Source organism: Phaseolus vulgaris, chromosome 5 (assembly GCF_051622355.1).
Source record: "Phaseolus vulgaris cultivar YP4 chromosome 5, ASM5162235v1, whole genome shotgun sequence".
NCBI lineage: Eukaryota > Viridiplantae > Streptophyta > Magnoliopsida > Fabales > Fabaceae > Phaseolus > Phaseolus vulgaris.
Window position 1 is genome coordinate 4,460,939 of NC_143502.1, and position 27,115 is coordinate 4,488,053.

At 38.8% G+C, this 27,115-nt stretch overlaps 1 protein-coding gene across 1 annotated transcript; it reads left to right on the forward strand.

Moving 5' to 3' along the window:
* The first annotated feature begins 21,072 nt into the window (after positions 1–21,072).
* On the forward strand, positions 21,073–21,579 carry LOC137836156 (uncharacterized). Its single transcript, XM_068645012.2, has one exon. It carries the CDS (start codon positions 21,073–21,075, stop codon positions 21,577–21,579), a length of 507 nt encoding a protein of 168 aa, XP_068501113.2.
* Positions 21,580–27,115: the final 5,536 nt, after the last annotated feature.

Genomic DNA, 27,115 nt, shown 5'->3' on the forward strand with positions numbered 1-27,115 from the left:
ATACATTTAATATTTTACTCTATATTTTAATATAATATTTGAATAGTAAATATAAATTCTTATATTCAATAAAAATAATATATTTAGTAATATTTAAAAATAATTGAAATCATTAAACATACTTTAAACTTTTTAACAACTCAGTATTTTAATATACATTTAATATTTTACTCTATAATTTAATATGTGAGGAAAAAGCAGTTTGTTGAGCAGAATTTAATATTAAAATTAAATAGCCAAAACAACATATTTAGTATAATGTATTTTTTCCATTTTTAAAGAATAATTTATATTATTTTATAATTTTTAACAATTCAGTGTATTTAGTATTTTTTCTGTTTTTAACGCGTCAAGAAAATTCAGTTTATTGATCATAATTTAACAATAAACTCGAATAATCAACCTATATATTTAATAAAAGATAATGTATTTATCAATTTTTTAAAGATTTATTTAAATTAGTCTAAATGTATTTTAAAAAACTTAATAATTATGTTTTTAATATTTAGGCTGTAATTCGTGTGTCAAGAAAAATAAGTTGATTCATCATAATTCACTAATTTGAATAATCAACCTAAAATCTTACATATTAAATAAAAACATTATTTTTTTAATCTTTCAATCAAAATATGTTTATAAATTTTTTAAAGAATAATTTAAACTCTTAAAACTATATTTTTAAAATTTAATAACAATTCAATATTTATATATAACATTTATTATTCTCCTTTTCATTTTTACAATTTCACAGTCTAGATTCATTCCTTCATATTTTATGATAAATATTTCAAAAACATTGAATCTATATCACCTAAAATTTGAAACATAATGTAAATTTGAAACTTAATGTTTTTACAATGTGGAAGTGAGTTTCGTAATTATACTTCTCTTTATTTACACGGTGGTCTTGTTACTCAATGTCTTCTTTTTCTTCGTATTAGTCTCCTTTCTGAGTAAATCTTGGTAATAAGTTGTTTATAAGTTCAATAATTTTTATAAGTTGTTTAATTTAGCATTTTTATTCGAGATATTTTTAAAAAATAAAATGTCGCACAGTTAGGATAAGCAATTATAATTATTAAAATAATTCGAAAATATTTTTTCTTTTGTTCTTTTATCATTTTCTTTTTTAATAACATTTTATTTATTTTTATATATCATTTTTTAAATTTTAAGATAACGTATTTTTTTCTAATTACTTTCTTAATATAATTAATATGGAAAGAAAAAAATTAGCTACGATGAGTGAAAGAAAGTGTATTAACAGTAAATGTATATTAAAATAAAAAGGAAAGGGTATGTTTTCCATGAAATTCTGAATTTAAGATTCGATTTAAAAAAAACAAATAATAAATATATATTGCAGATCCTTTTTTATTTAGAATAAATTTTTAATTTAAATGAAAGGTTGTAAGAATCTAGTTAATTGTTTAAGAGTAAACGTGATTTAAATGGATGAAGGTATGAATGTTTTATTTTTTGAATTAAAAGGTTTATTAATAGAAAAAAAGTTAAGTATTGAAATTACATTTAAAGAAATCGTTTGTCTACATGTTTAACTTTCGTGTCTGATTAGAGAAGTGAAAATTAAAGTTTGACCAATTATTAATCTTATTATCTATCTATAGTTGTTTGATTTTATTTTGTTTTGAGTAAAAAGTTCTTTAACCTAATAGGTGAAAACTATTTTTAATTATCGAGATGTTATTATAAGAAGATATTGATATTTAATGCTACATAGAGCATATTTAATGCATTTCTATGTCCATGTTTGTCAAACATTATAAGATGAAGCTACCTTAGTATAAAGTGTTGGCTGCCACCACTTGTGAAGTTCAATGACTTTTTTTTTATTAGTAAAGAATAAATGAATTTAAAGTGACACTTTAGGGTTACACTACAAGAAATTTGCTATTTACATGTCGATTATTACATACAGATTCAAATCCATATGTAAATTGAACATTACATACGGATATTACATACGGATTTTACATACGGATTTAAATTCGTATGTAAAGTGATGTTACATACAGATTTTTACATACGGATTTGGATCTGTATGTAAAGTCAGCATTACATACAAATTTTACATACGTATCTGAATCCGTATGTAAAGTTAGCATTACATACAGATTTGGATCCGTATGTAAAGTCAGCGTTACATACAGATTTTTATATACAGATCTAGATCCGTATGTAAAGTTAACATTACATATAGATTTGTATTAAATATTTTTAATAATTATAATAATAATAATAATATTGATATTAGTGATAATATTAATATTTATATTATTTATAATATTAACAATATTAACAATAGTTAATAATATTAATAATTTTAATTATATAAATTATATTAAATTAATTCTTTGCTGATAAAATATATATATATATATATATATAAATTATATTAATAATAATAATAAGTATAATAAAAATCATAATATGACAAAAATATTTGTCTGGTGTAGTTGTTGAAGTTTCTTTGGTAATAACATATATAATAATTGTAATTAATATGCAATTAATTATGCAACACAAAGTTTGAAGGCAGACCTATTGAGAGTAATCTGTTCAAACTCTTAATGATTGATTTTCTTATCAATCATTGTCATCACAACAAATTCCAACAAACTTTTATTATTTTGTTTTATATTTAGCGAATCTTTTACTTGAATATTAAATTGTTCCTTGTGGGTTCGATATCCGTCCTTAAAGACAAATTATTACTTTTGACAACGCGGTGCACTTGCCGTAAAAAAGTCATCACTTACCCTTTTTAAAAACTACTCCATTCCTTTGGCGTCATATGCTCCATACAACTGTCACCCAAACCCCTTTCCAAACCCGGTTCAATGACTTTCTTACCTTATGCAAGACCCCAAAATCCAACACACAACCATCACTTTTATATTGTGATAATAAGTTTGTCATTCAGATAGCGTTGAATTAAGTCTTCTATAAAAAAAACTAATTACATAGAAATTGATTGCCAGATTGTAAAAAAGGAAGTCCATCAAGGTCTGATCAAGGTTTTACTCGTGTTTGAGTATCCAACAAGCAGACATCATGACCAAAACTCTTTCTTTTACTATTTTCATAATTTTCATTACAAGTTAGGATGATCAATATTTACTCCTAGTTGAGGGGACTCTTAAAAGTTTAGAAGAAAATGAATCAGACGAGCATCGAAGTTCTAGGCACTCGGGTTAAATTGACTGAGATGAAGAACATCATTAAGCTCGAACAGAAGGTTAACAGGACTAAATAGTAATTAAACATTAGGTAATACGCTCTTAACTATGATCCAAAAACCTAATCCAGTCCAATAACAAAGGACCCATAATAATCATATAAATAGTCACGAGTTTCGAGAAAAATGTATGTCATCATCACGCATTTATTGCACTGAGTACCGAATACCAAGATCTCACTTGAGCGTCAGAGTGCCTTTTGCAGGTACCATCCAGACCTAGATTTTGCAAAGGAAAGGAGGTTAGCGAAAAGCGAGAAGGAAGTTGTTCAGTGAAGTAAAGAAGAGGCGGAAGTGGACCGACCGACCAAGGAGGAAGGTAATAGTTCTCTCAATTCCAACCCCTACGAGAATAATTGGCGTCCACTCTAGGGCCGAGGGAATTTGAAGGAACAGACGATCAAATGGCGTAAACTAGGAACATGGCAAACAAGAGGATGTCGAAAGCTGAGAAGATGACATTACTAATGTCTTTACAAAGAGAGATGGTAGAGAAGGTTATGTTCACCTTAGTCCTAACAACAAGGTGAATGAGACCCTACTTCCAAAATCATGCCATAGTGGTAAGAACCAACTACTATCATTAAAATTCTTTCTAAACCGGATTGCAAGACGAATGATTGGGTGGTCGATAGAGCTATCCCAGTTCGACATCCAGTATGAACCACGAGGCACAATAAAATCTCAATGTATGACCGACTTCTCAGCTAAGCTCACAATCATAACTTCTCGGCAAAAAAGTTCAAAACTTTGTATGGAGGAGCATCGTGTGTAGATTCGGCATCCCGCACACAATCATAATTGACAATGAACGACAATTCATCGATTGAGGGCTAGAAACCTTCTACGAATGGCTCGATATCAAATACGTAACAAGCTCGGTTGGACACCTTCAAATTAATGGGCAAGCTAATGCGACGAACAAGATCATCCTAAACAAGTTGAAGAAACGACTTGGCACGAAAAAAGGGAGGTGGACAAAGGAGTTAATAGAGGTCTTATGGGCGTATCGTTGCAACCCCACACCTCAACCCAAGAGACACCGTATAGCTTGACCTATGGGATCGAGTCCATGATCCCAGTCGAGGTAGGGGAACCATCCCTAAGAAGGACAAGTATTGATCCAAGCCTTAATCAAGAAAGCCTATCGGTCGTCCATGACCTTATAAATGAACTCCGAGATAAAAGCAAAATCCGAGAAGCTGGATGCAAGTTCAGAGCTGCTATTAGATACAACTCTACATTCCGACCAAAGAGTTTTCAGAAAAGAGATTTTGTATGGAGAATGCGTAGCGAAGCAAGGAAGACCGAAGGAAAATTCTCATCCAACTGGAAAAGCCCCTTTCGGATCCAAGACATAGTGGTCGGGGGGACATATTATCTACAATGGTAGGAAAAATTATACCAAGGACGTTGAATGTCGCAAACCTCAGGTTTTATTACATTTAAATAAATAAATTCATGCACTCTTTCCTCGCCCCGCCATTTTATCCCTAAGGGGGAATTTCATTAGTACTATTCTTTTCTCCAATATAAGTTAATGATGAACCATAGGACAAATAACAGAGACTCGCCTCTGCTAAGGATGCTTACGTTAATTGGTAATCCCTCCCGTGACCTAAAGAATCAACTAAGGACACTTACCTTAACCGATAATCCCTCCTGAGACCTAATGACTCGGCTCGGTTAAGGATGCTTACCTTAACCGGTAATCCCTCCAAAGACACAATTAAGCAAAGAAACTTGTCAAAAGCAATTACGATCAACCGAAGACTTGTATTATACTGTTGACATATTTCCATTACTATTACTTAGTTATTTTTATTGTGAAAACAGGGATATGCAAAATATTGAACTTTTCATTTATATAAAAGGAGGAGGCCACACCCTGACCTTGAGGGAACAAAAGGCATTAATTCAATGTTACGACCATCAGCCCTCGGCTCCAAGTCCTTGGAGACACCTAACTCGTCAAAGGAAACCATCCGACTGTCCATCACTGTTTTGTTAACATCAAACTCACCACCAGTAGGTGGCCAATTCTACAATAGGTGGGCTTGTCGACCGACTTGGTCGAAGCTCTCACTACACATGACCAAGATATTGTCTTGGAATTTTTCAAGCACGGCTTCAACCGAGGCCTTCTTGGCTTCCAAGGTTGTGTTTCTAGCCTTCGAAGGACAACACCGCTTCCAAGGTCGACGTCAAAGAGCTGGATGCCTCGACTAATTCATTCTTTAAGCGAGAAATTTCTTTTGCCGACCGTTGATTGCCCTCATCAAGGGCGAGCCTGGTCAATACCAAAGCTCGGGCCTACATCTCAACTGCGGCTGAAAACAAGTATTGTCGAGGGATGACCCTTATCATGTTCTCCTCGGTCGATCTCAAACTGATCTGAATGCCCTTTTGAGAATTGGGCATCCCCTTATGCAGTGGAAGGGGCTCAGCAGCAGTATCAGCTAGAGAGAGAGGGATCCTAGCCGGATAAGAGAGGCGGGAGGAGGATGTATCGGAGTCCTGTGAGGTGACGAAGTGGTGGAGGCAGTCATCTTCCTCTTCTTTTTCCTACTCCCTTTAGCAGAAGGAAGTCCAGGTTCAGGTATGCCGACAACATAAGGGTTGCCCGTAGCAACTGTTTCAAGACTACCTTTGCCCTTGGCGCGAAGCTCGGCCAACATGTTAGCAGATTGGGGGGTCACCTATACCTGTATCAAATGAAAACAAGTCAGTCAAAAGATATAAATCAACCGAGATGAAGAACAATGTGAACATACCATGAAAATCGCTCCATCGTTGGGACAATTTATATATAGTTAAAAACTTTTGGGTAGGGAGCCTTCTCGGTAGGTTATCAAAAACATAATACACCTCCAACTCTTTAGCGCTCGAGGTTGAACAAGGCCACAATTAATGAAGAAAATAAGAAGGAGAAGGACGAAGACAAAACATATCACATACAAATCGAAAGACCTACAAGGAGGCCCAAGAATTGGGGGTAAACTTGAGAAGGAGATATGTTAAGTTCCCTGAGGACACCCATAGTGAAATCATCAAAAGGAAGAGCTAAATGCAAGTCATAAAAGAGGCAAGAATAAGCAAAGAAGAAAGTTGTTTCGGTAGGTGATTGACTGATGCAAATAGTATCGGCCGGATGACACAAGTCAACAGCGAGAATGCCATCAACTGCATCTGGCTTCATAAGGCATACTTTATGAACAAAAGACGAAATAAAAGAAGAATCCTTGAACAGGGAGGAGAACCTGGTAACTTTAGGGTCAACCCAGTCAAATCTCAAATAATGGGATGACTCCCTAGCAGGGTTCGATCGATCGGCAGCAACACTTAGGTCGTAAACCCTAACTGAATCCACAATAGGAGACACCGCTTCATGAGTCATAGGAGGCATCTTTTGAAACGCATCGACCTATAAGGTTTCGGTCAAGGACGAACCAGAGGAAAAAGGAAACGAAGTAGAAGAAGAAGAGCTAGAGGATAACATGACTAACCTCTCAGAATGAAGGGAAAACACCTCACCGGGATGAGTAAGGATTCGGGAGTCAGAGAAAGAAGGTAATGGACGAGAGAGGAGGGGACCACAATTTATAGGTTCTGAGGAGAGAGGAATAGTAAATGTTTATTTCATTCCAACCATTAGATTTCTTTTGATCTAATAGTCCCCGTTGATTAGCGCCAATAAATTCAAGGTAATCATGACAAACATCTTGTCAAAAGCTCGGCTCCGCTAATGTCACATCCAGCATCGGTAAGTGCAACCGTCACATTTATGACTCTTCATGTTGACACCTCTCAACCCTGGGAGCAAGTGTACTAGCCGGAACCGGACGACCATCGAAGGTCTCGTCATCCGGCTTGAACCGACCGAGATAAAGAACATCATTAAGCTCGAACAAAAGGTTAACAGGACTAAACAATGATTAAGGATTAGGTAATACGCTCTTAATTATTATTTAAAACCCTATTCTGACCCAATAACAGAAGACCCACAATAACAATATAAATAGTCACGAATTTTGAGAAAAAGATACGTTATCATCACGTATTTATTGCACTGGGTACTGAATATCAATATCTCACTTGAGCGTCGAGTACCTTTTGCAGATACTGTTAAAATAATTTATTTTAGTTATTCTTTTCTGCTTAGGTAGTTGGGCCCGTATAAGCCCATTATATCTTTTCTATTTTTGACATATTTTTGACTCAGGGAAAAGGTCGTTTCTTCGTCTTGCTGCAACTTACTCCTCTGGCTCGAGTGCATTTTTCTGTTTTTTCATTTTTTATGTTATAAATAACAGTCCTTTTGGTTTCTTTGGACATGTTTTTTCAAGCATCAGCTCTGTAGGGATATCGTGTGTGGAAGTGTGATACTTTCAACCAAAGATTATGAGAAATTAATGTAACCGGAAAAATGAGAATGATACCCGAATTTTTAAGTGGAAAACCCCTTTAAATAGAGGTAAAAAAACCACTGGCGAGAGAGCCAAAACTTCCACTATAATGGTACTGGGAGTACAATGAATTCCTCTCTAACTAATAGATAAATAGCCCTAAAACAAATTCTCTCCATATGGGTTAAACACTTACACCCAAGAGAAGAAATAGAGAGTATATGAAAAGAGAGAGGAAGCAAGTGTGTGTTGCTGTTTGTTGTGTGTTACATTGCTTGAAGGAAACTATTATATATATTGGTTCTAGGAGACAACAATAATAAAAACAATTAATGGTAAGTAACCTCCCTTTAATTACAATTAATTGTGGTAAGTAACCTCCCTTTGATTGCAATTAATTGTAGCAAGTACCCTCTCAATTATGCCAAGGAAACGGTTAAAGGTGAGTCATAACCCACAAACTCAATAATATTCTCTTTTCTTCTTTCACCTCTGTTTTCGTTTATCTCCAACTTTGTTTTCTCCTTGCATGTCAAACAAATTTTTGATCATCAAGAACACAATTTCTATCTTTTATAATTGGTTTTGCCTAGGGTTTCTTAAGACACACGTCAACCTATAACCACATACCTTAAGTGCACCAGCTTTATTAAATTCATCGAACATAGCAGAAACAACTTGTAATAGTTCCGGGTCTTTCGTAATAACAACATTGTCACTAATGTCATAAACATCTTCGGAAAGTTGGTTGTACATGGACTAAAGATGTGTGTACTCTACTCCCATCAAAGGACCACTAACCACGTTACCAAGAACATCAGTAACAAATGATACAGCACCATCCATAACCTTATATGGGAGTACTCCAATAGAGTTAATTTTTTTAATAGCATCATAAACCTTAAACCCTAAAACCTGAAAGATACATGGATCATCGATTGCTTCTAGTCAAACATTTTAGAAAGTGCCAATTTTGACACTTCACCTAACTTTTCATCAATATTCCGAGCAACCCTTTTAGCAAGGTGAAAGAACACGATGACCCTTCTGAAATCAGAATCATGTGCTGTTCTTGTTGTTATTGCTCTAACCAAAACCTTTCAGGTTTCACTATGAAGACTATACATTACTTCACATGAGTGATTTTGGAGTCTTTCACCTTTTATTTTTGCTGCATTATATATAACACCAAAAGGGATTTGATAACGGAACCTCGATTTTGATAAAACTACAAGACTTAAGTAATTTCAAGAAAATCAAAGTTATTATAACTACAAAAGATAAGAGGATGCAAATTTAGATGTAAACGATGTAAGAAATTATGTAAATTAATTTCTATAAAGTGACTCACATGACTTAGAGTTTGGGCTTTGGGCCCAAATATGATTTAATAATAATAATAGAATAAAGGGCCCATTGGTTAACATGAGAAATATATATCTAATGATATACCTAATGAAAACCTAAATCTGATGGAGATTGGGTACTAAAGGTTATAGGGTTCTGTCTCTGCAAATAATAGTTGTCTCACTGTTAACCATCACGAAAGTGTGTGACAAGTACGGAATTGCTAAGAGATAGATTGGGATAAAGGAGATAAAGTAACTACTCAATTAGGATCACTCATGGATCAAGGTAAGTGCCTATTCCTTCTTCATTGTATGTTTTGTGTGAGAATCATGATATGATAAGATCTATTTGTGAACATAATTGTATGTGTTCAATTTACGTTTATTCATGTTTTGCCTTACATGTGGTATTAGAGCCTTGTTGCTCATTTTTGTGATTCTCCATTAATGTTTTTCCAAAATTCAAAGAACCCTAATTTTAAAATATTCTCAATTTAAGAACACTAATTTTAAAATTAGTATTTATAGATTAAGGTTTCCATTCCTCTATAATAGATCCCTAATTGTCCTAAACCATCAAAATTAAAGAACCCTAATTTTAATTAATCCCAATTGAAGAACCCTAATTTTTAAAATTAGGGTTTATGGATCAACACCATTAACGGCGTAAAACCTTTTGAACCCAAACGCAAGAAAGTGGCTGCTGCTGCGGCACGGTGACTCATTGTGAGAGGGGTGGTTAACGGCATCCCTGCAGCTTAAGCAATTTTGCTTCATGAAAAAGAAGCAAATTTGATTTACTGTGCCTTAGGTTATCAATTTTATTAATATTATATTATAATATAATATAATAAAATGCATGAAAAGAATCCAATTAATGAATCTATGTATGAATTATTCTCTGTCATCATGAAATGCATGAATTCTTTGCTGCACCCATATTAAAGTTTAATAAATTTTTACTTTTCTATAATTTAGGTTATGTTATAATGTAATTAAATTTACATTTAAATTAAACTTTAATTAATTAATTAAAAGTGAGTAACGAAAATTATTTTATGTTTTATGTATCATGTTTTAATGTAATTTTATTTGCATTAAATTAAAGTTTTAATGAAATTTTATTATGTTCATTAAATTAAAGTTTAATTAATTGATTGAAAGTGAGGAATGGAAAATTATTTTTCCGCTTTATGTATTAATTTTTAAATTAAAATTTTGGAATTAATTGTATGATAGATTTGTAATCACCAAAGTGATCAAATCTTTATGTTTTATTTAATTCCAAATTATGGATGAAATTTTATTTCAATTAATGATATTATTTATGGAATTATTTGTATGATAGATTTGTAATCACCAAAGTGATCAAATCTTTATGTTTTATTTAATTCCAAATTATGGATGATGAAATTTTATTTCAATTAATGATATTATTTATGGAATTATTTGTATGATAGATTTGTAATCACCAAAGTGATCAAATCTTTAAGTTTTATTTAATTCCAGATTACTGATAAATTTTATTCCAATTACCTATAGAATGGATGCTAAATTATTTATATATATGGGTAAATGGAAATTCATTATTATAGGGCATTATGGATCACCCAAAGGTTGATTAGTTGTCCTTATAATTAATGGATATGATTGTTGGTAGTGAGTATGTGTTATTAGTTTTGCTTGTATATCCAAAGATAACAAGTGTTTCTAGTTAATGCATACATCTTGCCAAATAAAGTTAATACTATTAGCATCATTATGTTTTGTGTATTAATGGATCTCCCAAAGGAGAACATTAGTATACATATAATGTTTTTTGAATCTGTATAGTATGTTTAGTTTATGACTCGAAGTATTAATGTTAAGCATGTGTGATTGCAGTATCTGTTCCTGTAGCCTTACATTCACAAGTTACGTCTGTTCCAGTCTTTAATGCTTATTATGTATGTTTTGAATCAAACTTAACTGAAGTTCCACATAATTCTTGGTGGATTGATTCTGGATGCACAACTCATGTTTCTAACATGATGCAAGGATTCCTTTCAACCCGAACCATAAAGCCAAATGAAAAGTTTGTCTTCATGGGGAATAGAGAGAAGGTTCCAGTGGAAGCAATCGGGACTTATCGTTTAATCCTCGACACTGGATTTTATTTAGACCTGATGGATACTTTTTACGTACCTAGTATATCTAGGAATTTAGTGTCATTGTCTAAACTTGATGTTGCCGGATACTCTTTTAAATTTGGGAATGGATGTTTCAGTTTATATCAGCGTACCTATTTGATTGGATCTGGTACTCTTTATGAGGGATTATATAGATTGAATCTCGATAATCTATATGCTGAAACTCTTATGACCTCGCATCATAATGTTGGCATTAAACGTAGTTTAGTGAATGAATGTTCTGCTTTCTTGTGGCACAAACGTTTGGGACATATTTCTAAAGAAAGGATGGAGAGATTGGTAAAGAATGAAATACTTCCAAGTTTGGATTTTACTGATCTGAATGTATGTGTGGATTGTATTAAAGGCAAACAAACAAAACACACAAAGAAGGGAGCCATAAGAAGTACTCAGCTTCTTGAAATTATACACACTGATATATGTGGACCTTTTGATGCAAGTTCTTTCAATAAAGAAAGGTATTTTATCACCTTCATTGATGATTTTTCACGTTATGGTTGTCTATTTACTGCATGAAAAATCGCAAGCGGTGAATGCCTTGGAAGTTTATATAAATGAAGTGGAAAGGCAATTAGACAGAAAGGTGAAAATTGTCAGGTCAGATAGAGGTGGTGAATATTATGGAAAATATGATGAAAGTGGACAACACCCTGGTCCATTTGCTAAGTTCCTTGAGAGACGTGGTATTTGTGCTCAATACACAATGCCAGGTACACCACAACAAAATGGTGTTTCAGAAAGGCGTAATCGAACCTTAATGGATATGGTTAGGAGCATGTTAAGTAAGTCAACTGTACCTGTTTCATTGTGGATGTATGCTTTAAAAACTGTCATGCATCTGTTGAACAGGGTTCCTAGTAAGGCAGTTCAAAAGACACCTTTTGAATTATGGACAGGAAGGAAACCCAGTTTGAGACACCTGCATGTTTGGGGATGTTAGGCAGAAGTCAGAATATACAATCCGCAAGAGAAGAAATTGGATGCAAGAACAATCAGTGGATATTTCATTGGTTATCCAGCAAAGTCAAAAGGGTATATGTTTTACTGTCCTACCCATAGCACAAGAATTGTTGAATCTGGAAATGCACGGTTCATTGTAAATGGTGAAACCAGTGGGAGTGATACTTCACAAAATGTGGAGATTAAGGAAGTTAGAGTACAAGTTCCTTTAACTAGTACCTCTATTTCAAGTATTGTTGTTCCTAATGTAGTTGAATCACTCAACGATGAAGAAGAACAACAAATTAATGATCATGAAGTTAACAATGAACCTGTAGTAGAACAACCACAAGAAATAGTATTAAGAAGATCTCAAAGAGAAAGAAAGTCTGCTATTTCGAATGATTATGTGGTTTATCTACAAGAGTCAGAAAATGACTTAGGTATTGATAATGATCCAGTTTCATTTTCAGACGCCATCAATGATGATAATTCTGATAAGTGGTTAGATGCCAAGAAAGATGAGCTTAAATCAATGGCACATAATGATGTATGGGACCTTATAGAATTGCCAGAAGGATGCAGGAGAGTCGGGTGTAAATGGGTCTTTAAGACTAAACGTGACTCTCATGGCAATATCGAACGTTACAAGGCCCGACTTGTTGTCAAAGGTTTTACTCAAAAGGATGGCATTGATTTCACCTGTTTCTAAGAAAGATTCCTTTAGAATTATCATGGCATTAGTAGCTCATTATGATCTTGAGTTGCATCAGATGGATGTCAAAACTGCTTTTCTGAATGGGGATTTAGAAGAGGATGTTTATATGGACCAACCAGTGGGGTTCATTGAAGAAGGAAAGGAACACATGGTGTGTAAACTTAAGAAATCAATATACGGGCTTAAACAGGCTTCTAGGCAATGGTATCTTAAGTTCAATGATACTATTGTGTCCTTTGAGTTTAAGGAAAACATCGTTGATCGGTGTATATATCTGAAGGTCAGTGGGAGCAAGTTTATATTCTTGATTCTGTATGTTGATGATATCTTGCTTGCAACTAATGATCTTGGTCTATTAAGTGAGACTAAGAAGTTTCTCTCTAATAACTTTGAGATGAAAGATATGGGTGAGGCATACTATGTGATAGGAATTGAAATATTCCATGACAGATCACAAGGACTGTTAGGTTTGTCTCAGAAAGCATATATTAATAAAGTTTTAGAGAGATTCAGAATGGATAAATGTTCGACATCTCCTGTTCCAATACAGAAAGGAGACAAATTTAGTCTCATGCAATGTCCAAAGAATGACTTGGAACGGAAACAGATGGAGAATATACCTTATGCATCTATTGTTGGGAGTTTAATGTATGCTCAAACTTGTACACGACCAGATATTAGTTTTGCAGTTGGTATGCTTGGTAGATACCAGAGTAATCCAAGATTGGATCATTGGAAAGCTGCAAAGAAAGTTTTAAGATACTTGCAAGGAACGAAGGATCATGTACCGTCCCGTATCCGGGCGTTGACAAAGTCAAGGTCAAAGTCAACGCAAGGAGTCAAAGTCAACACAAGGCGTCGCTTAGGTGAAGAGACGCCAAGTACCAATGTCGCCAAGAGGAAGCGTCGCCAAGGCGAGGCGTCGCCTAGGTGGAGGCGTCGCCCAACCAGGGCGTCGCCAAGATCAAATATCATTAAGTCAAGGCAGTCACAGCGCGGTTCCCCAATACCCATGGGTAGGAAAGACCATGGAGGGAGCGACGCCGTGGGAAGGCCTCAGGTCCCGATAATCCGGGGTAGTGATAAAGAGAAGGAAAAGGTGGCTTCAAGGCCATAGTGATAGCACCAGTGTAGGGCAGCCTGACTCGTGAAGTACCCCTGCCGCCCCAGAGACGCCTTTGGGACAGATACGACTCAAGGGGAGGGTCACGCCCAAGGTAGCCAGGTGCAGAGCACGAGAGGAAGGCAGATACGCTCTCAAAGTGAGTGACTAGATGATTGGGGGCATGAGTTGGCACCCAAAAAGTCACCCCTTGCGCAGTAGCACTCCCAAGCAGGAGGACTTACACATAGAAACGTCCCCAGATGGGGTCATGGCGCTGTGAGGCCCTCCATGTGTACGACAGCCAGGTCAGAATAGAAACACCATTTAGTCAGGTACCAGGTAATTAAAGTCATTTAGTACAGTTTCTGTTTCGAGCGTTTAAGGTACTATAAAGGCTCCCAAGCGTTTCAACGTCTTAAATGCGCTACGTTTTCTAATTAGACACGTTAATTAAGGGTGTTACGTTTTATGATTAAAAGCGCTTTAAGGCGCTTTAAATGCTTGGGTAGTTTAAATAACGCCGAGAATGTTGGGAACGGGGTTCGAACTTTTGGCTAATTTTCCAGAAACACTCTAGTTGCTTGCTCGAGCCTTGAGGTTTTGCACAAGGGACTAGGGAAGGATTTTTGCCAGAACGAGAAAATATACACTAGACACAATTTCCTTTTACCACCTTCAGAGTGCCATACGCGGTGCTCCGATACGGAGGTGCATAGTTTTTGGTGTTTCTTGCTGGCTGACTTGAGCGTCGGAGTGCAAACGGCCGCTAGGGCGCCCTTTTGTCCTTCTTTGCAGTAATCCACGGGTGATCTGTGGGAAGGAGTCCCTAGCAGACGGTCGAGGTCGCACACGAAGACGTTCCAGGTCAACCGGACATAACAGATCACATGCTTACTTATAAAAGATCTGATCACCTTGAGGTGATTGGATATACAGATTCAGATTTTGCTGGCTGTGTGGATACACGAAAGTCTACATTTTGGTTATGTGTATCTTTTAGCCGGAGGAGCGATTTCATGGAAAAGTGTGAAGCAGACAGTCATTGATGCATCCACCATGGAGGCTAAATTTGTGGCATGCTTTGAGGTCACAGTTCAGGCTAATTGGTTGCGGAATTTTATTTCAGGACTTGGAATTGTTGACAGTATTGCCAAGCCGCTGAAAATTTATTGTGATAACTCCGCAGCAATCTTCTTTTCTAAAAAAAAAACGACAAGTATTCCAAAGGTGCTAAACATATGGAATTGAAATACTTTGTCGTTAAAGAAGAAGTTCAGAAACATAAAGTGTCAATAGAACGTATTAACACTGATCTTATGATTGTTGACCCTTTAACAAAAGGGTTACCGCCCAAAACATTTACTGGTCATGTTGTAAATATGGGCATTATGTTACTAGTGAATTATGAATGTTGTTATTAATGCTTATTTGACACTTTGAGCTCATTGATAAATAAAGTTTCTGAAATTTATGTTGTTTTCTACTTTATGTATATGCAAATTATGTTATTATGTTGTGGAAAACAAATTATGTTGTTATTAATGACAATGACATTATGTTTGAACCTATTATGGATTTCTCCTTATAAAGTCATATTAAGGAGAAAGGATGATATAGTAGTACATGGAAGGAAATGTGTCGATTGAAATGACATGTAACCGCCATGAATCTTATTATTTCTGTATCCTTGATTATGATTAATGATAGAACCAATTTATGTAAGGCCTTTTAAATGCGCATTTATGTAATTATTAAATCATGAAAGTATTATAACTCATATGAGTCAAGTGGGAGAATGTAAGAAATTATGTAAATTAATTTCTATAAAGTGACTCACATGACTTAGAGTTTGGGCTTTGGGCCCAAATATGATTTAATAATAATAATAGAATAAAGGGCCCATTGGTTAACATGAGAAATATATATCTGATGATATACCTAATGAAAACCTACATCTGATGGAGATTGGGTACTAAAGGCTATAGGGTTCTGTCTCTGCAAATAATAGTTGTCTCACTGTTAACCATCACGAAAGTGTGTGACAAGTACGGAATTGCTAAGAGATAGATTGGGATAAAGGAGATAAAGTAACTGCTCAATTAGGATCACTCATGGATCAAGGTAAGTGCCTATTCCTTCTTCATTGTATGTTTTGTGTGAGAATCATGATATGATAAGATCTATTTGTGAACATAATTGTATGTGTTCAATTTACGTTTATTCCTGTTTTGACTTACAAACGATACATAAAAGATGAAGAGAAAGGTGAGGTTTCAGGTTAGATAGATGAATTCCTCCTCTTTCGATTGGATTATGGTAAATGACAAAGGCAACCTTTTGAATCTCTTAAAAGTTCTTTGTTTTTCAAGATTAGGTGAAGCTAATATACTACAGAACATGCAAATTCATCCTTCAAGTAGGGTTTCATAAGGAAAGGAGTTTTTTCTTGTTTTGTTTAATTTTCATAGTTTTCTTTGCTGATGCAGGTGTTGTTTTCAATTAATTTTTACAAACTAAATTAATCTTTTATTTAATTTATAAAATGATATGTTATCAATAAATTTAAATTTCGAGAAATATTATAAAAATAATTGTAGTTTTTTTTGTTATGACTAATGAATAAAATTATTAAAAGTACAAATGATGTGAACATTTTTATATAATAATGTTATTTTCCGTATTTTACAATTTATCATAATTTGTTATTAGTTATAATTTTAATATAATATTACTTAATATCAATACTTAAATGTGAATATATATATATATATATATAATTATTTTTTTTGAAAAAAATTGCATGTTCGATTTTCACCAATTCTGTTATAAGTTTTTAGTGATTATAATATTATTTTTTATTAATAAAATTAAATTTATATCATAAAAAAATTAAATACGAGCAAAAGTTATTAGATTGAGATTCTTTAAATAGATTTTCAGTTATATGGTTCCGATTAAATGTTTGTTATGGCCACTGAAGTAAGAAAATTTATTAAACAAAATGGAAATAATAGTTATTTTTTCAAATAATTAATTATGTGATGATATTACTCAAAAGCCAATTCTCACATATATGGCTGGTTTATTAAGGTTCGTCAAGAACATCCACTTCAAACAAAAACATGAACAACACCTCAAACAAAAATATTAAAGAACACTAGTCACACAAAGTTCCACAAGACAAAACAAAAACAATCATCACAAAATACAAACCAAGCTAAGTGCATTATCATCTTCGGAAATATATGTTGTAAGTATCAATTGACTTTGGAGTTGGGTTGCGGGATTGAGTGTGATCATAGGAACAAGTATTTTAATTAATATCCACTTGGCGACTTATGTGACCGGAAACAAATGGTGTTGGATCAGGTGACTCAGCGGGATTTGAACCTGTGGGAACAAGTCTTTTGATTGGAGGTGGATCAGGAGATTGAGCAGAATTTGGACCTGTGGGAACAAGTCTCTTAATATCACCTTGAAAACTTACGCCATTGGAAACAATTGAAACAAGTGATCTTGGATCAAGAGATTTAGTAGGATCAACAATTGAAACTGTACCGGTAGGCACCGGACGAACACACGTAGCCGACCGACCGACCGAACGCATAATAAATGTAAGTGCACCTGTGACAAGCTAAAGTAGTTAAGATACACCTCCGAAAAATAAGGAATACGCGTTGAAAGAAGATATGTTCCCCAGGTATTCCGGAGCACGATTGACAAGACCTATCCATAACCACCCTGAGCCCAAGGGATAGAAAGCCCATTAGGCAATCCTATAAATACTGTGCTCAAGCCAGAGAAAGGTACGTTTTCATTCACTTACTAAACCACACTTAGAATCTCATACTTACTTGAGCGTCGGAGTGCCTTCGCAGGTACCCTCCCCCGCCCAACCGAAGGAGACACCAAGAAGGAGCGACCGACCGAAAGAGAAGAAGACCGACACGTCAGCAACTATACTACATCAACCGACCGTGCCTGGGCCCTATCTCTCCACTCAGGTACAATTGGCGCCCACCGTGGGGCCGAGGCAAATCTTCAATTTTTAAAGCTATAATGGTTGCGACAAGAAACAACAACGACACTATGGCAGAACAGATGACTATGATTCAAACCCTCCAAACTCAGATGGAGGAACTGCGACAAAAGGGGATTGAAGACCATCGTCAACACGAAGAGGATAGACGCCGCCAAGAAGAAGAAATCTCCTTATTGAGAGAGCAGAATGCACGCCTCCAGCGACAGGTCGATAATCCCGAACGAGAAGGCCAATCCCATATGGCCGACCGAACCGCCTCTCGCATACCTACACCGGCCGACACCAATCCTGCTTCCAGAGTTGAAACAGTCGAAAGAAAGTCAAGTAAAAGGGGTCATCCTTTTACATACAGAATTATCACCACACCACTTCCTGACAAATGGAGAGGCCTCGCTATTAAACTCTATGACGGCTCGACCGACCCGGACGAGCATTTAAATGTCTACAAGACGCAAATGACTTTGTATACCACAGATAACCATGTGTGGTGTAAAGTATTCCCCACGTCCCTCCAGGGAGAACCTCTTACCTGGTTTACAGAGCTGCCTTCGAACTCCATTGACGACTTTGACATCCTAGCCGTAAAATTCTCCACTCAATATGCCACCAGCCGACTGCATCACATGTCCTCCATGTCTCTCCTGGCGGTACAACAAGAAAAAGGTGAATCTCTCAGAACCTTTCTAGATAGGTTCAACAAAGCATGTATGAACATCCGAGGACTCAAGCAGGAAGTTGCATTGCATTGACCGAAGGATGTCAGGCGTTGAAGGACAAAATCGAAGAGCTCATCCAGGCTGGCCATTTGCGGCAGTTCGTCAAGAGGACAAGGAATTCAAGATCCCCACCACGGAGTACCGACCGTCCATCCCGTGGTATCGACCGGTCATACCGTAACGATTACAAACACCGAACTGACCATAGCCAGGCTTCGCAGAAACGCAGTGAAAGCCCCGTTCGGCGTACACGTGCCCGCAGCACAAGTCCCGACCGAAACGCCCACCCTCGCCAACGAGTCCGCGAAGTCATCAACATGATTGCTGGACCCGTTAACTTGGGCGAACCAAACCACGAAGCAAATTATATAGCCGGGGGCTTTGCCGGTGGCGGGTGCTCAAATTCCGCCAGAAAGAAACATCTCTGGGACATCCAGTCCGCTCATGCTACCACAAGGAGGCGTCCACACATACCTCCGATCACTTTCACTGACGATGACTTCACAACTATAGATCCAGCCCAGGACGACCCTATGGTAATCACTGTAGAAATTGACAAGTTCGCAATTGCCAAGACTTTGGTAGATCAGGGTAGCTCGGTCGATATATTATACTGGGAAATTTTCAAGAAAATGCGCATCCCAAAAGCAGACATTCAACCCTATAACGAGCAAATTGTAGGGTTCTCAGGTGAACAGGTCGACACTAAGGGGTAGATAGACCTGTATACAACCTTTGGTGAGGAAGACGGTCTCCATAAAACAATAAACGTACGATATCTGCTGGTTAACGCCCAGACTTCCTACAACATCCTGCTCGGCCGACCGTCCATCAACAGATTAAAAGCCATTGTCTCCACCCCACACTTAGCCATGAAATTCCTTTCGGCAAATGATGACATAGCAACAATCCATGTTGATCAAAAAATCGCTAGGGAATGTTATGTTGCGAGTTTGAAAAGTGAGCCAACTCGGCGACTCTACACGACCAATTCGGACGACCGACTCCCACAAAAACGAGGACGATCCCCCACTCGGCGTTCCGAACGGCACATGTCCCGTCGTCAGATGATAGCCCTTGTTGATCTCGACCCTCGTATGGACGATCCCCGTATGGAAGCAGGAGAAGACCTGCATCCATTCCCACTTCGCGATGATCGCCACACTACACATGTTGGCACCTCACTAACGCCGGACGACCGATCGGCCATCGGCACAACGCTTGCTAAAAATGCCGACCTGTTCTCATGGACAGCCGCTGACATGCCTAGCGTAGACCCGAAGGTCATTACACACCGACTATTATTATATAAAGAAGCTAGATCAATAGCTCAGAAGAAAAGAAATTTAGGGGACGAACGACGCCAAGCCGCACGTGCCGAAGCTGATAAGCTATTACAAGCCGGATTCATTCGAAAAGCCCATTATACTACATGGCTAGCCAATGTAGTTATGGTAAAGAAAGCAAAAGGAAAATGGCGAATGTGCGTTGATTACATGGACCTCAATAAGGCATGTCCAAAAGACTCTTATCCTCTGCCTACCATTGATCGTCTTGTAGATGGGGCGGCTGGACATCACATCCTCAGCTTCCTTGATGCCTATTCAAGTTATAATCAAACCTAAATGCACCCGGCCGACCGAAAGAAGACAGCCTTCATGACTGATTCCGGCAATTTCTATTATGAAGTTATGCCCTTCGGACTCAAGAATGCTGGGGCCACTTATCAAAGACTAATGGACCACGTATTCCACGACATGATCGGCAGGAATGTTGAAGTCTATGTCGATGACATTGTTGTCAAATCCGACTCATGTAAGCAACATATTGCCGACCTAAAAGAAGTTTTTTAGGCCCTCTGCCAGCACCAGATGCGACTCAATCCTGACAAGTGTGCATTTGGCGTCGAGGGGGGGAAGTTCTTAGGCTTTATGCTTACCCATAGAGGCATAGAAGCTAACCCTGAGAAATGTAAAGCTATTTCCGAGATGAGAAGCCCCAACTCCATTCAGGAAATTTAGAGACTCATCGGCCGGCTCACCGCCTTATCCAGATTTGTTCCTAAACTTGCAGAACGAACGAGACCCATCGTCCGATTATTGAAAAAAGCATCTCGCTTTGAGTGGTCGGCCGAATGCGAAGAAATTTTCCTCCAATTGAAAACTTTTCTATCTTCCCCACCGGTCATCCAGAAATCGGACGCCCGAGAGCCCATTATAGTCTACCTCGCCGTTTCAAACGAAGCCGTTAGTTCGGTCTTAGTTCAAGAAATTAATTTTGAAGAACGGCCAGTTTATTTCGTCAGCCGCGCCCTCCACGGCGCCGAAATCCGATACCAAACGATCGAAAATGGCTATGGCTCTCATCATTATCGCCCGACGAATGCGTATGTATTTTCAAAATCATCGTATTATTGTTCGGACAAATTACCCCATTGTAAAGATTCTCACTAAACCAGATTTAGCCGGACGAATGATCGGATGGACGATAGAACTATCCGAATTCCATATTCAGTACCAACCACGAGGGGCCATCAAGTCGCAAGCTCTTGCTGATTTCGCAGCCGAACTCACCCCTTCCTCAGCCGAGACCGAACCCTCATCGTGGATCTTATACGTGGACGGCTCCTCCAACGAAAGGTCGTGCGGCGCTGGAGTCGTTTTGGAAGGCCCCGGCGAGATTGTCATCGAGCAAGCCCTAAAATTCGACTTCAAAACTTCAAATAATCAGGTCGAATATGAAGTCATTTTAGCCGGCCTACGCCTCGCTCAAGAATTGGAAATCACTAAGTTAATTTGTAAAAGTGATTCCAGACTAGTCATCGGTCAGCTTAATGACGAATATGAAGTCCGATAAAGCTTTCTGCAACGATACTATCACTTAGTCAAACAGTTGATGAGTACATTTTTTGAAATTTCCATGCAACACGTTCGACGCGATCACAATACTCGCGCGGACGCCTTGTCTCGGTTGGCAACCACGAAGTGTAAGGGAATACATCGGTCGGTCATCCATGTTACGCTTGTACGCCCAAGCATTGACCTACAGGAATGCCTAACGACTGACGCGGAATCCACTTGGATTACCCCAATTAAGCAATATTTACTCGATGGTACATGTAGTCCTATAGGTGAAAAAACCATGAAGTTATAGGCCGCCTGTTTCGTCTTAATCGGTGACGACCTTTATCGCCAAGGTTATACCCGGCCACTCCTTAAATGTTTGACACCTGATCAAGCCTCCTATGTCGTCCGGGAATTACATGAAGGTATTTGTGGTACTCACTCAGGCGCACGAACAATGGTCGCCAAAGTAGTCCGAGCCGGATACTATTGGCCGACCGTCCAAGGCGACTGTACCGATTTCGTCCAGAAATGCCTTAAATGTCAAGAGTTTGGCACTTTGTCCCACCAAAAACCTGAAGAACTTCATTTTATGCTATCACCCTGGCCGTTCGTCCAATGGGGTATGGACATCATTGGCCCTTTCACCCCCGGTAAAGGCCAATGTAAATTCTTACTGGTCGGCATTGATTACTTTACCAAGTGGATCGAAGCCGAACCCCTGACTGCTATCACCGCTCGAAATGTGCAAAATTTCGTGTGGAAAAATATTGTTTGCCGCTTCGGCCTTCCACAGATCATCATCACCGATAACGGTCGACAGTTCACCGACCGGACGTTAGCTGAATTTTACGAGAAACTCCACATCAAACACATCGCCAGTTCAGTCGAACATCCGCAAACAAACGGACAAGCAGAGTCGGCAAACAAGGTCATCTTGAACGAACTGAAGAAACGTCTTGGCCCAGCAAAGGGCAACTGGACTGAAGAACTCTTAGAGGTCTTATGGGCATATCGCTGTACTCCTCAGACGACTACACAAGAAACGTCGTACAGCCTAACGTATGGCACTGAAGCTATGATCCCCGTCGAGATTGGAGAACCCTCTCTCCGCCGACAAACCCTTGATCTTGATATAAACAAGGAAAGCCTCTCGGTCGACCTCGATCTCATCAACGAACTTCGGGACAAGTGTAGAATTAGAGAAGAAGCATGCAAAATTCGGGCGGCCAGACGATACAACTCCAAGGTCAAACCGAGACTGTTCCACAAAGGCGACTTACTATGGCGAATGCGGAGTAGCACCTGGAAGGAAGGAGGCAAGTTCTCTAGCAATTGGGAGGGACCATTCCGCATAGCAGATATGGCAGCTGGTGGAGCCTATTACTTAGAACATTTATCTGGGAAGGACATACCGAGAACGTGGAATGCCACACATCTCAAATTTTATTACAGTTGAACTTAATAAAAGTGTACTCTTTCCTCGCTCGGTCGGTTTTTCCCTAAGGAGGGTTTACGACCGAGAAGTTTTTAACGAGGCACTATAAAATCAAAGTCTCATATTCCTTTTATTACTCTCAATTTATGCCTCGTTCGGCATCCGAATTAACTTATTACTTTAACGTAATCAGGATTATCTATGCCTCGTTCGGTATCCGAGTTAACTTATTACTTTAACGTAATCAGGATTATCTATGCCTCGTTCGGCATCCGAATTAACTTATTACTTTAACGTAATCAGGATTATTTATGCCCCGTTCGGCATCAGAATTAACTTATTACTTTAACGTAATCAGGATTATTTATGCCTCGTTCGGCATCCGAATTAACTTATTACTTTAACGTAATCAGGATTATTTATGCCTCGTTCGGCATCCGAATTAACTTATTACTTTGACGTAATCAAGATTATTTATGCCTCGTTCGGCAACAGAATTATCTTATTTTAACGTAATGCCCCGTTCGGCATCCGAATTAACTTATTACTTTGACGTAATCAGGATTATTTATGCCTCGTTCGACAACAGAATTATCTTATTTTAACGTAATGCTCCGTTCGGCATCAGGATTAACTTATTACTTTAACGTAATCAGGATTATTTATGCCTCGTTCGGCAACAAAATTATCTTATTAACGTAATGCCCCGTTCAGCATCAAGATTATCTTATTACTTTAACATAATGAGAAATTATTTATGCCTCGTTCGGCATCAGAATTAACTTATTACTTAAAAGTAATCAAAATTACTTATGCCTCGTTCGGCATTACCTATGTCTCGTTCGGCACCCGAATTCAAAATCATTACTTATATATAAACCACACCATGTTTAAGAAACTACTTCGGCCTACGCATCATACATACTAGCTGAAATTATAAATATACAAAATGCAAAATGTATATTGCCCACATGCCAAGTCCAGCAATTCTCTATGGAACATTGTTCATTAATTCTTCAAATGAGGCGTCCGGTTGTGGGTCAGGAGTCTCCGCCTCGGCCTCCTCATTTGAGTTGTCGTCAGGGTTGGCCAGTACCAGATTTCCATCCACCACTATTTTCTCGATATCGTACCGGTCATCCTCCATTGGTGCCCCATGCAAACAGGCCGCTTGTTGGATACCCAGCCGGAAATACTCTTCGCTAATGCGAAGCATAAAGTCATGGCACTTGGCCACTTCTGCTTTCAGCGCCTCCTCCCGGTCGGCTCCCTCTTTTAGTTGCGCCTCAAGATTCTTCGTCAATCCCTCTTGCACTTTCACGGCTGCCCAGTTCTCCTCCACTTGGGCTTTCAATTTCTCGACCATCTTGGTCGCCGCCTTCGCGGCTTTGGTGGCCTCGGTCACGTCCTTTTTCAACCGAGGAACGGTGACGGTCGTCACTCTCTCGAGTTCTTCAACCACCGTTCGGCTCGCTATGAGCGCTCGGCTTTGTAACTCCAAGGTTTCCACCATCAGCCTAGTTGTGGGAATGGTTGAAAAAACCTCGTTATCCTCCGCCGTCAACTCCACTTGCAAATGAGCCGCCACCTCCATGCCGACCGTTAGCAAGGTCGGCTCCGAGGTCGTCCGGGAAGGACCCGCTCTTCCTTCTTGATTCCCTTTGGTAGGCCGTCCCCTTTTCTTGGCAGCCCCCGCAGCCGAAGCACCCCCGGCAGGAACAGTGGTGGCCGGCTGAATCGTCAATACCCCACTCGCCTCGACCGAACCAACCTGTCGATTCCTTTGTCGGTGTAAGTCATTCATGTACGCACTAAGGGATGCATCCGTCCGAGTCATTATCTCTGCAAAACATACAGGAATTATACACTATTAATGAAACAACCCGATCAACCCAAATTACAAAGTAACATACCAACAAAATCCGCCCAAGGGTCGGATGACGTATATAAGGAAATTATCTCCCTCGTGGGCAACTTGTGAGGGAGCTGATCGAACACTGCCATCTTAGCCTTGCCCATTACTGACACGGCCGTTCGGGAATTCGTATTGAGAGCCGTTGGATTCTGCGTCCAATGAAAAGGAAATTTGGTGCCACCCTCGGCCAGATAGAAATGTTCTCGACCGTCCGGCTCTACAAACACTTTGAAATACCTTTCCTTGAAATTTTTGTATGACGTGGTGAAGGCCGCAAAACGAACACACCCCGGACGACTCACCAACGAAACCCAACTTACTGGGTTGGCCGGATACGTGTTATAATAAAATAAGAAAACCTCCGCTCTGGGCGTCAGGTCAAAGAGCTGACACACCATCCGGTAGGCCTGTAAACACGCCCATGAGTTCGGGTGAAGCTGAGTCGGCGCTAGGTTGAGAAACCTCAGCACATCAGTCGTAAACTCATCGAACGGCAGGGTCACTCTTAAATCGACAAACAAAGTATTATACATAAAGAAAAAATCTACCAGAGCATTTTCCCTCCCATGACACACACGGTCGATATACCCACATATCTCGGCAACTATCATGTCCGACGGCAGACCTGAACGCACAAGGGAAGCCTTTGCTATCACCTTATCCAGGTCATCAGGTTTCTTAAGCATCGTAGCAGCATTCCTAACGGCAATCTCAACCCAATCATAGGTCGATCCCAACGACCCACTAGTACTCTCACTACTACCGGACGACGACTCCCCACTTTCGCTCGACTCTCTACTCCCTATTCTATTTGAAGAAAGTTGGGACGACATAACTAACCTTTCACAAATCACAGCTCGGTCGGCAATGACGGATCGTACAGTCACACAACTCACAATTTGGACTCGGCGCTCGGAGCGATTCGGATGCCGAACTCTAGAAAACGTAGTCCCTCTGCAAATGCAAGCGCTATTTATAGCATTTCCCCCTCACCCTCATCCGTTAGATCCCCACTCATCCTACGGCCTCCATCAGCCGGTAGCTGAACCGCCACTCAATCCACACCGCTAGATCCATCTCCGCCGCCTTCGACAAAAAGGAAAAACGTCCCATCATGCCGTTATCATTAATTTCTGACACCTTGGAAAACCCAAACAATCATTACGACTCTTCGGCTTTTATTCACCTCGAGCCTGGGGGGCAAGTGTACCGGTAGGCACCGGACGAACACACGTAGCCGACCGACCGACCGAACGCATAATAAATGTAAGTGCACCCGTGACAAGCTAAAGCAGGTAAGATACACCTCCGAAAAATAAGGAATACGCGTTGAAAGAAGATATGTTCCCCGGGTATTCTGGAGCACGATTGACAAGACCTATCCATAACCACCCCGAGCCCAAGGGATAGAAAGCCCATTAGGCAATCCTATAAATACTGTGCTCAAGCCAGAGAAAGGTACGTTTTCATTCACTTACTAAACCACACTTAGAATCTCATACTTACTTGAGCGTCGGAGTGCCTTCGCAGGTACCCTCCCCCGCCCGACCGAAGGAGAAACCAAGAAGAAGCGACCGACCGAAAGAGAAGAAGACCGACACGTCAGCTACTATACTACATCAACCAACCGTGCCTAGGCCCCATCTCTCCACTCAGGTACAGAAACAATTGTTGAGATTGGATCAAGAAATTTAGTAGGATTTGGACCTGTGGGAACAAGTCTTTTGATTGGTGTTGGGTTAGATGACTCAACGGGATTTGGACCTGTGGGAACAGGTCTTTTGATAGGAGGATCAAGAGATTGAGCGGAATTTGGACCTGTGGGAACAAGTCTCTTAATATCACCTTGAAAACTTACGTCATTGGAAACAATTGAAACAAGTGATCTTGGATCAAGAGATTTAATAGGATCAACAATTGAAACAACTGATGTTGAGATTGGATCAAGAAATTTAGTAGGATTTGGACTTGTAGGAACAAGTCTTTTGATTGGTGCTGGGTCAGGTGACTCAGCGGGATTTGGACCTGTGGGAACAAGTCTTTTGATTGGAGTTGGATCAGGAGATTGGGCGGAATTTGGACCTGTGGGAACAGGTCTTTTGATTGGAGTTGGATCAGGAGATTGGGCAGAATTTGGACCTGTGGGAACAAGTCTTTTGATTGGTGTTGGGTCAGGTGACTCAGCGGGATTTGGAC

What these genes read in the sequence shown, in the direction of transcription:
- LOC137836156 (XM_068645012.2), top strand. Translation starts at nt 21,073, where the DNA reads ATGGCTATGGCTCTCATCATTATCGCCCGACGAATGCGTATGTATTTT.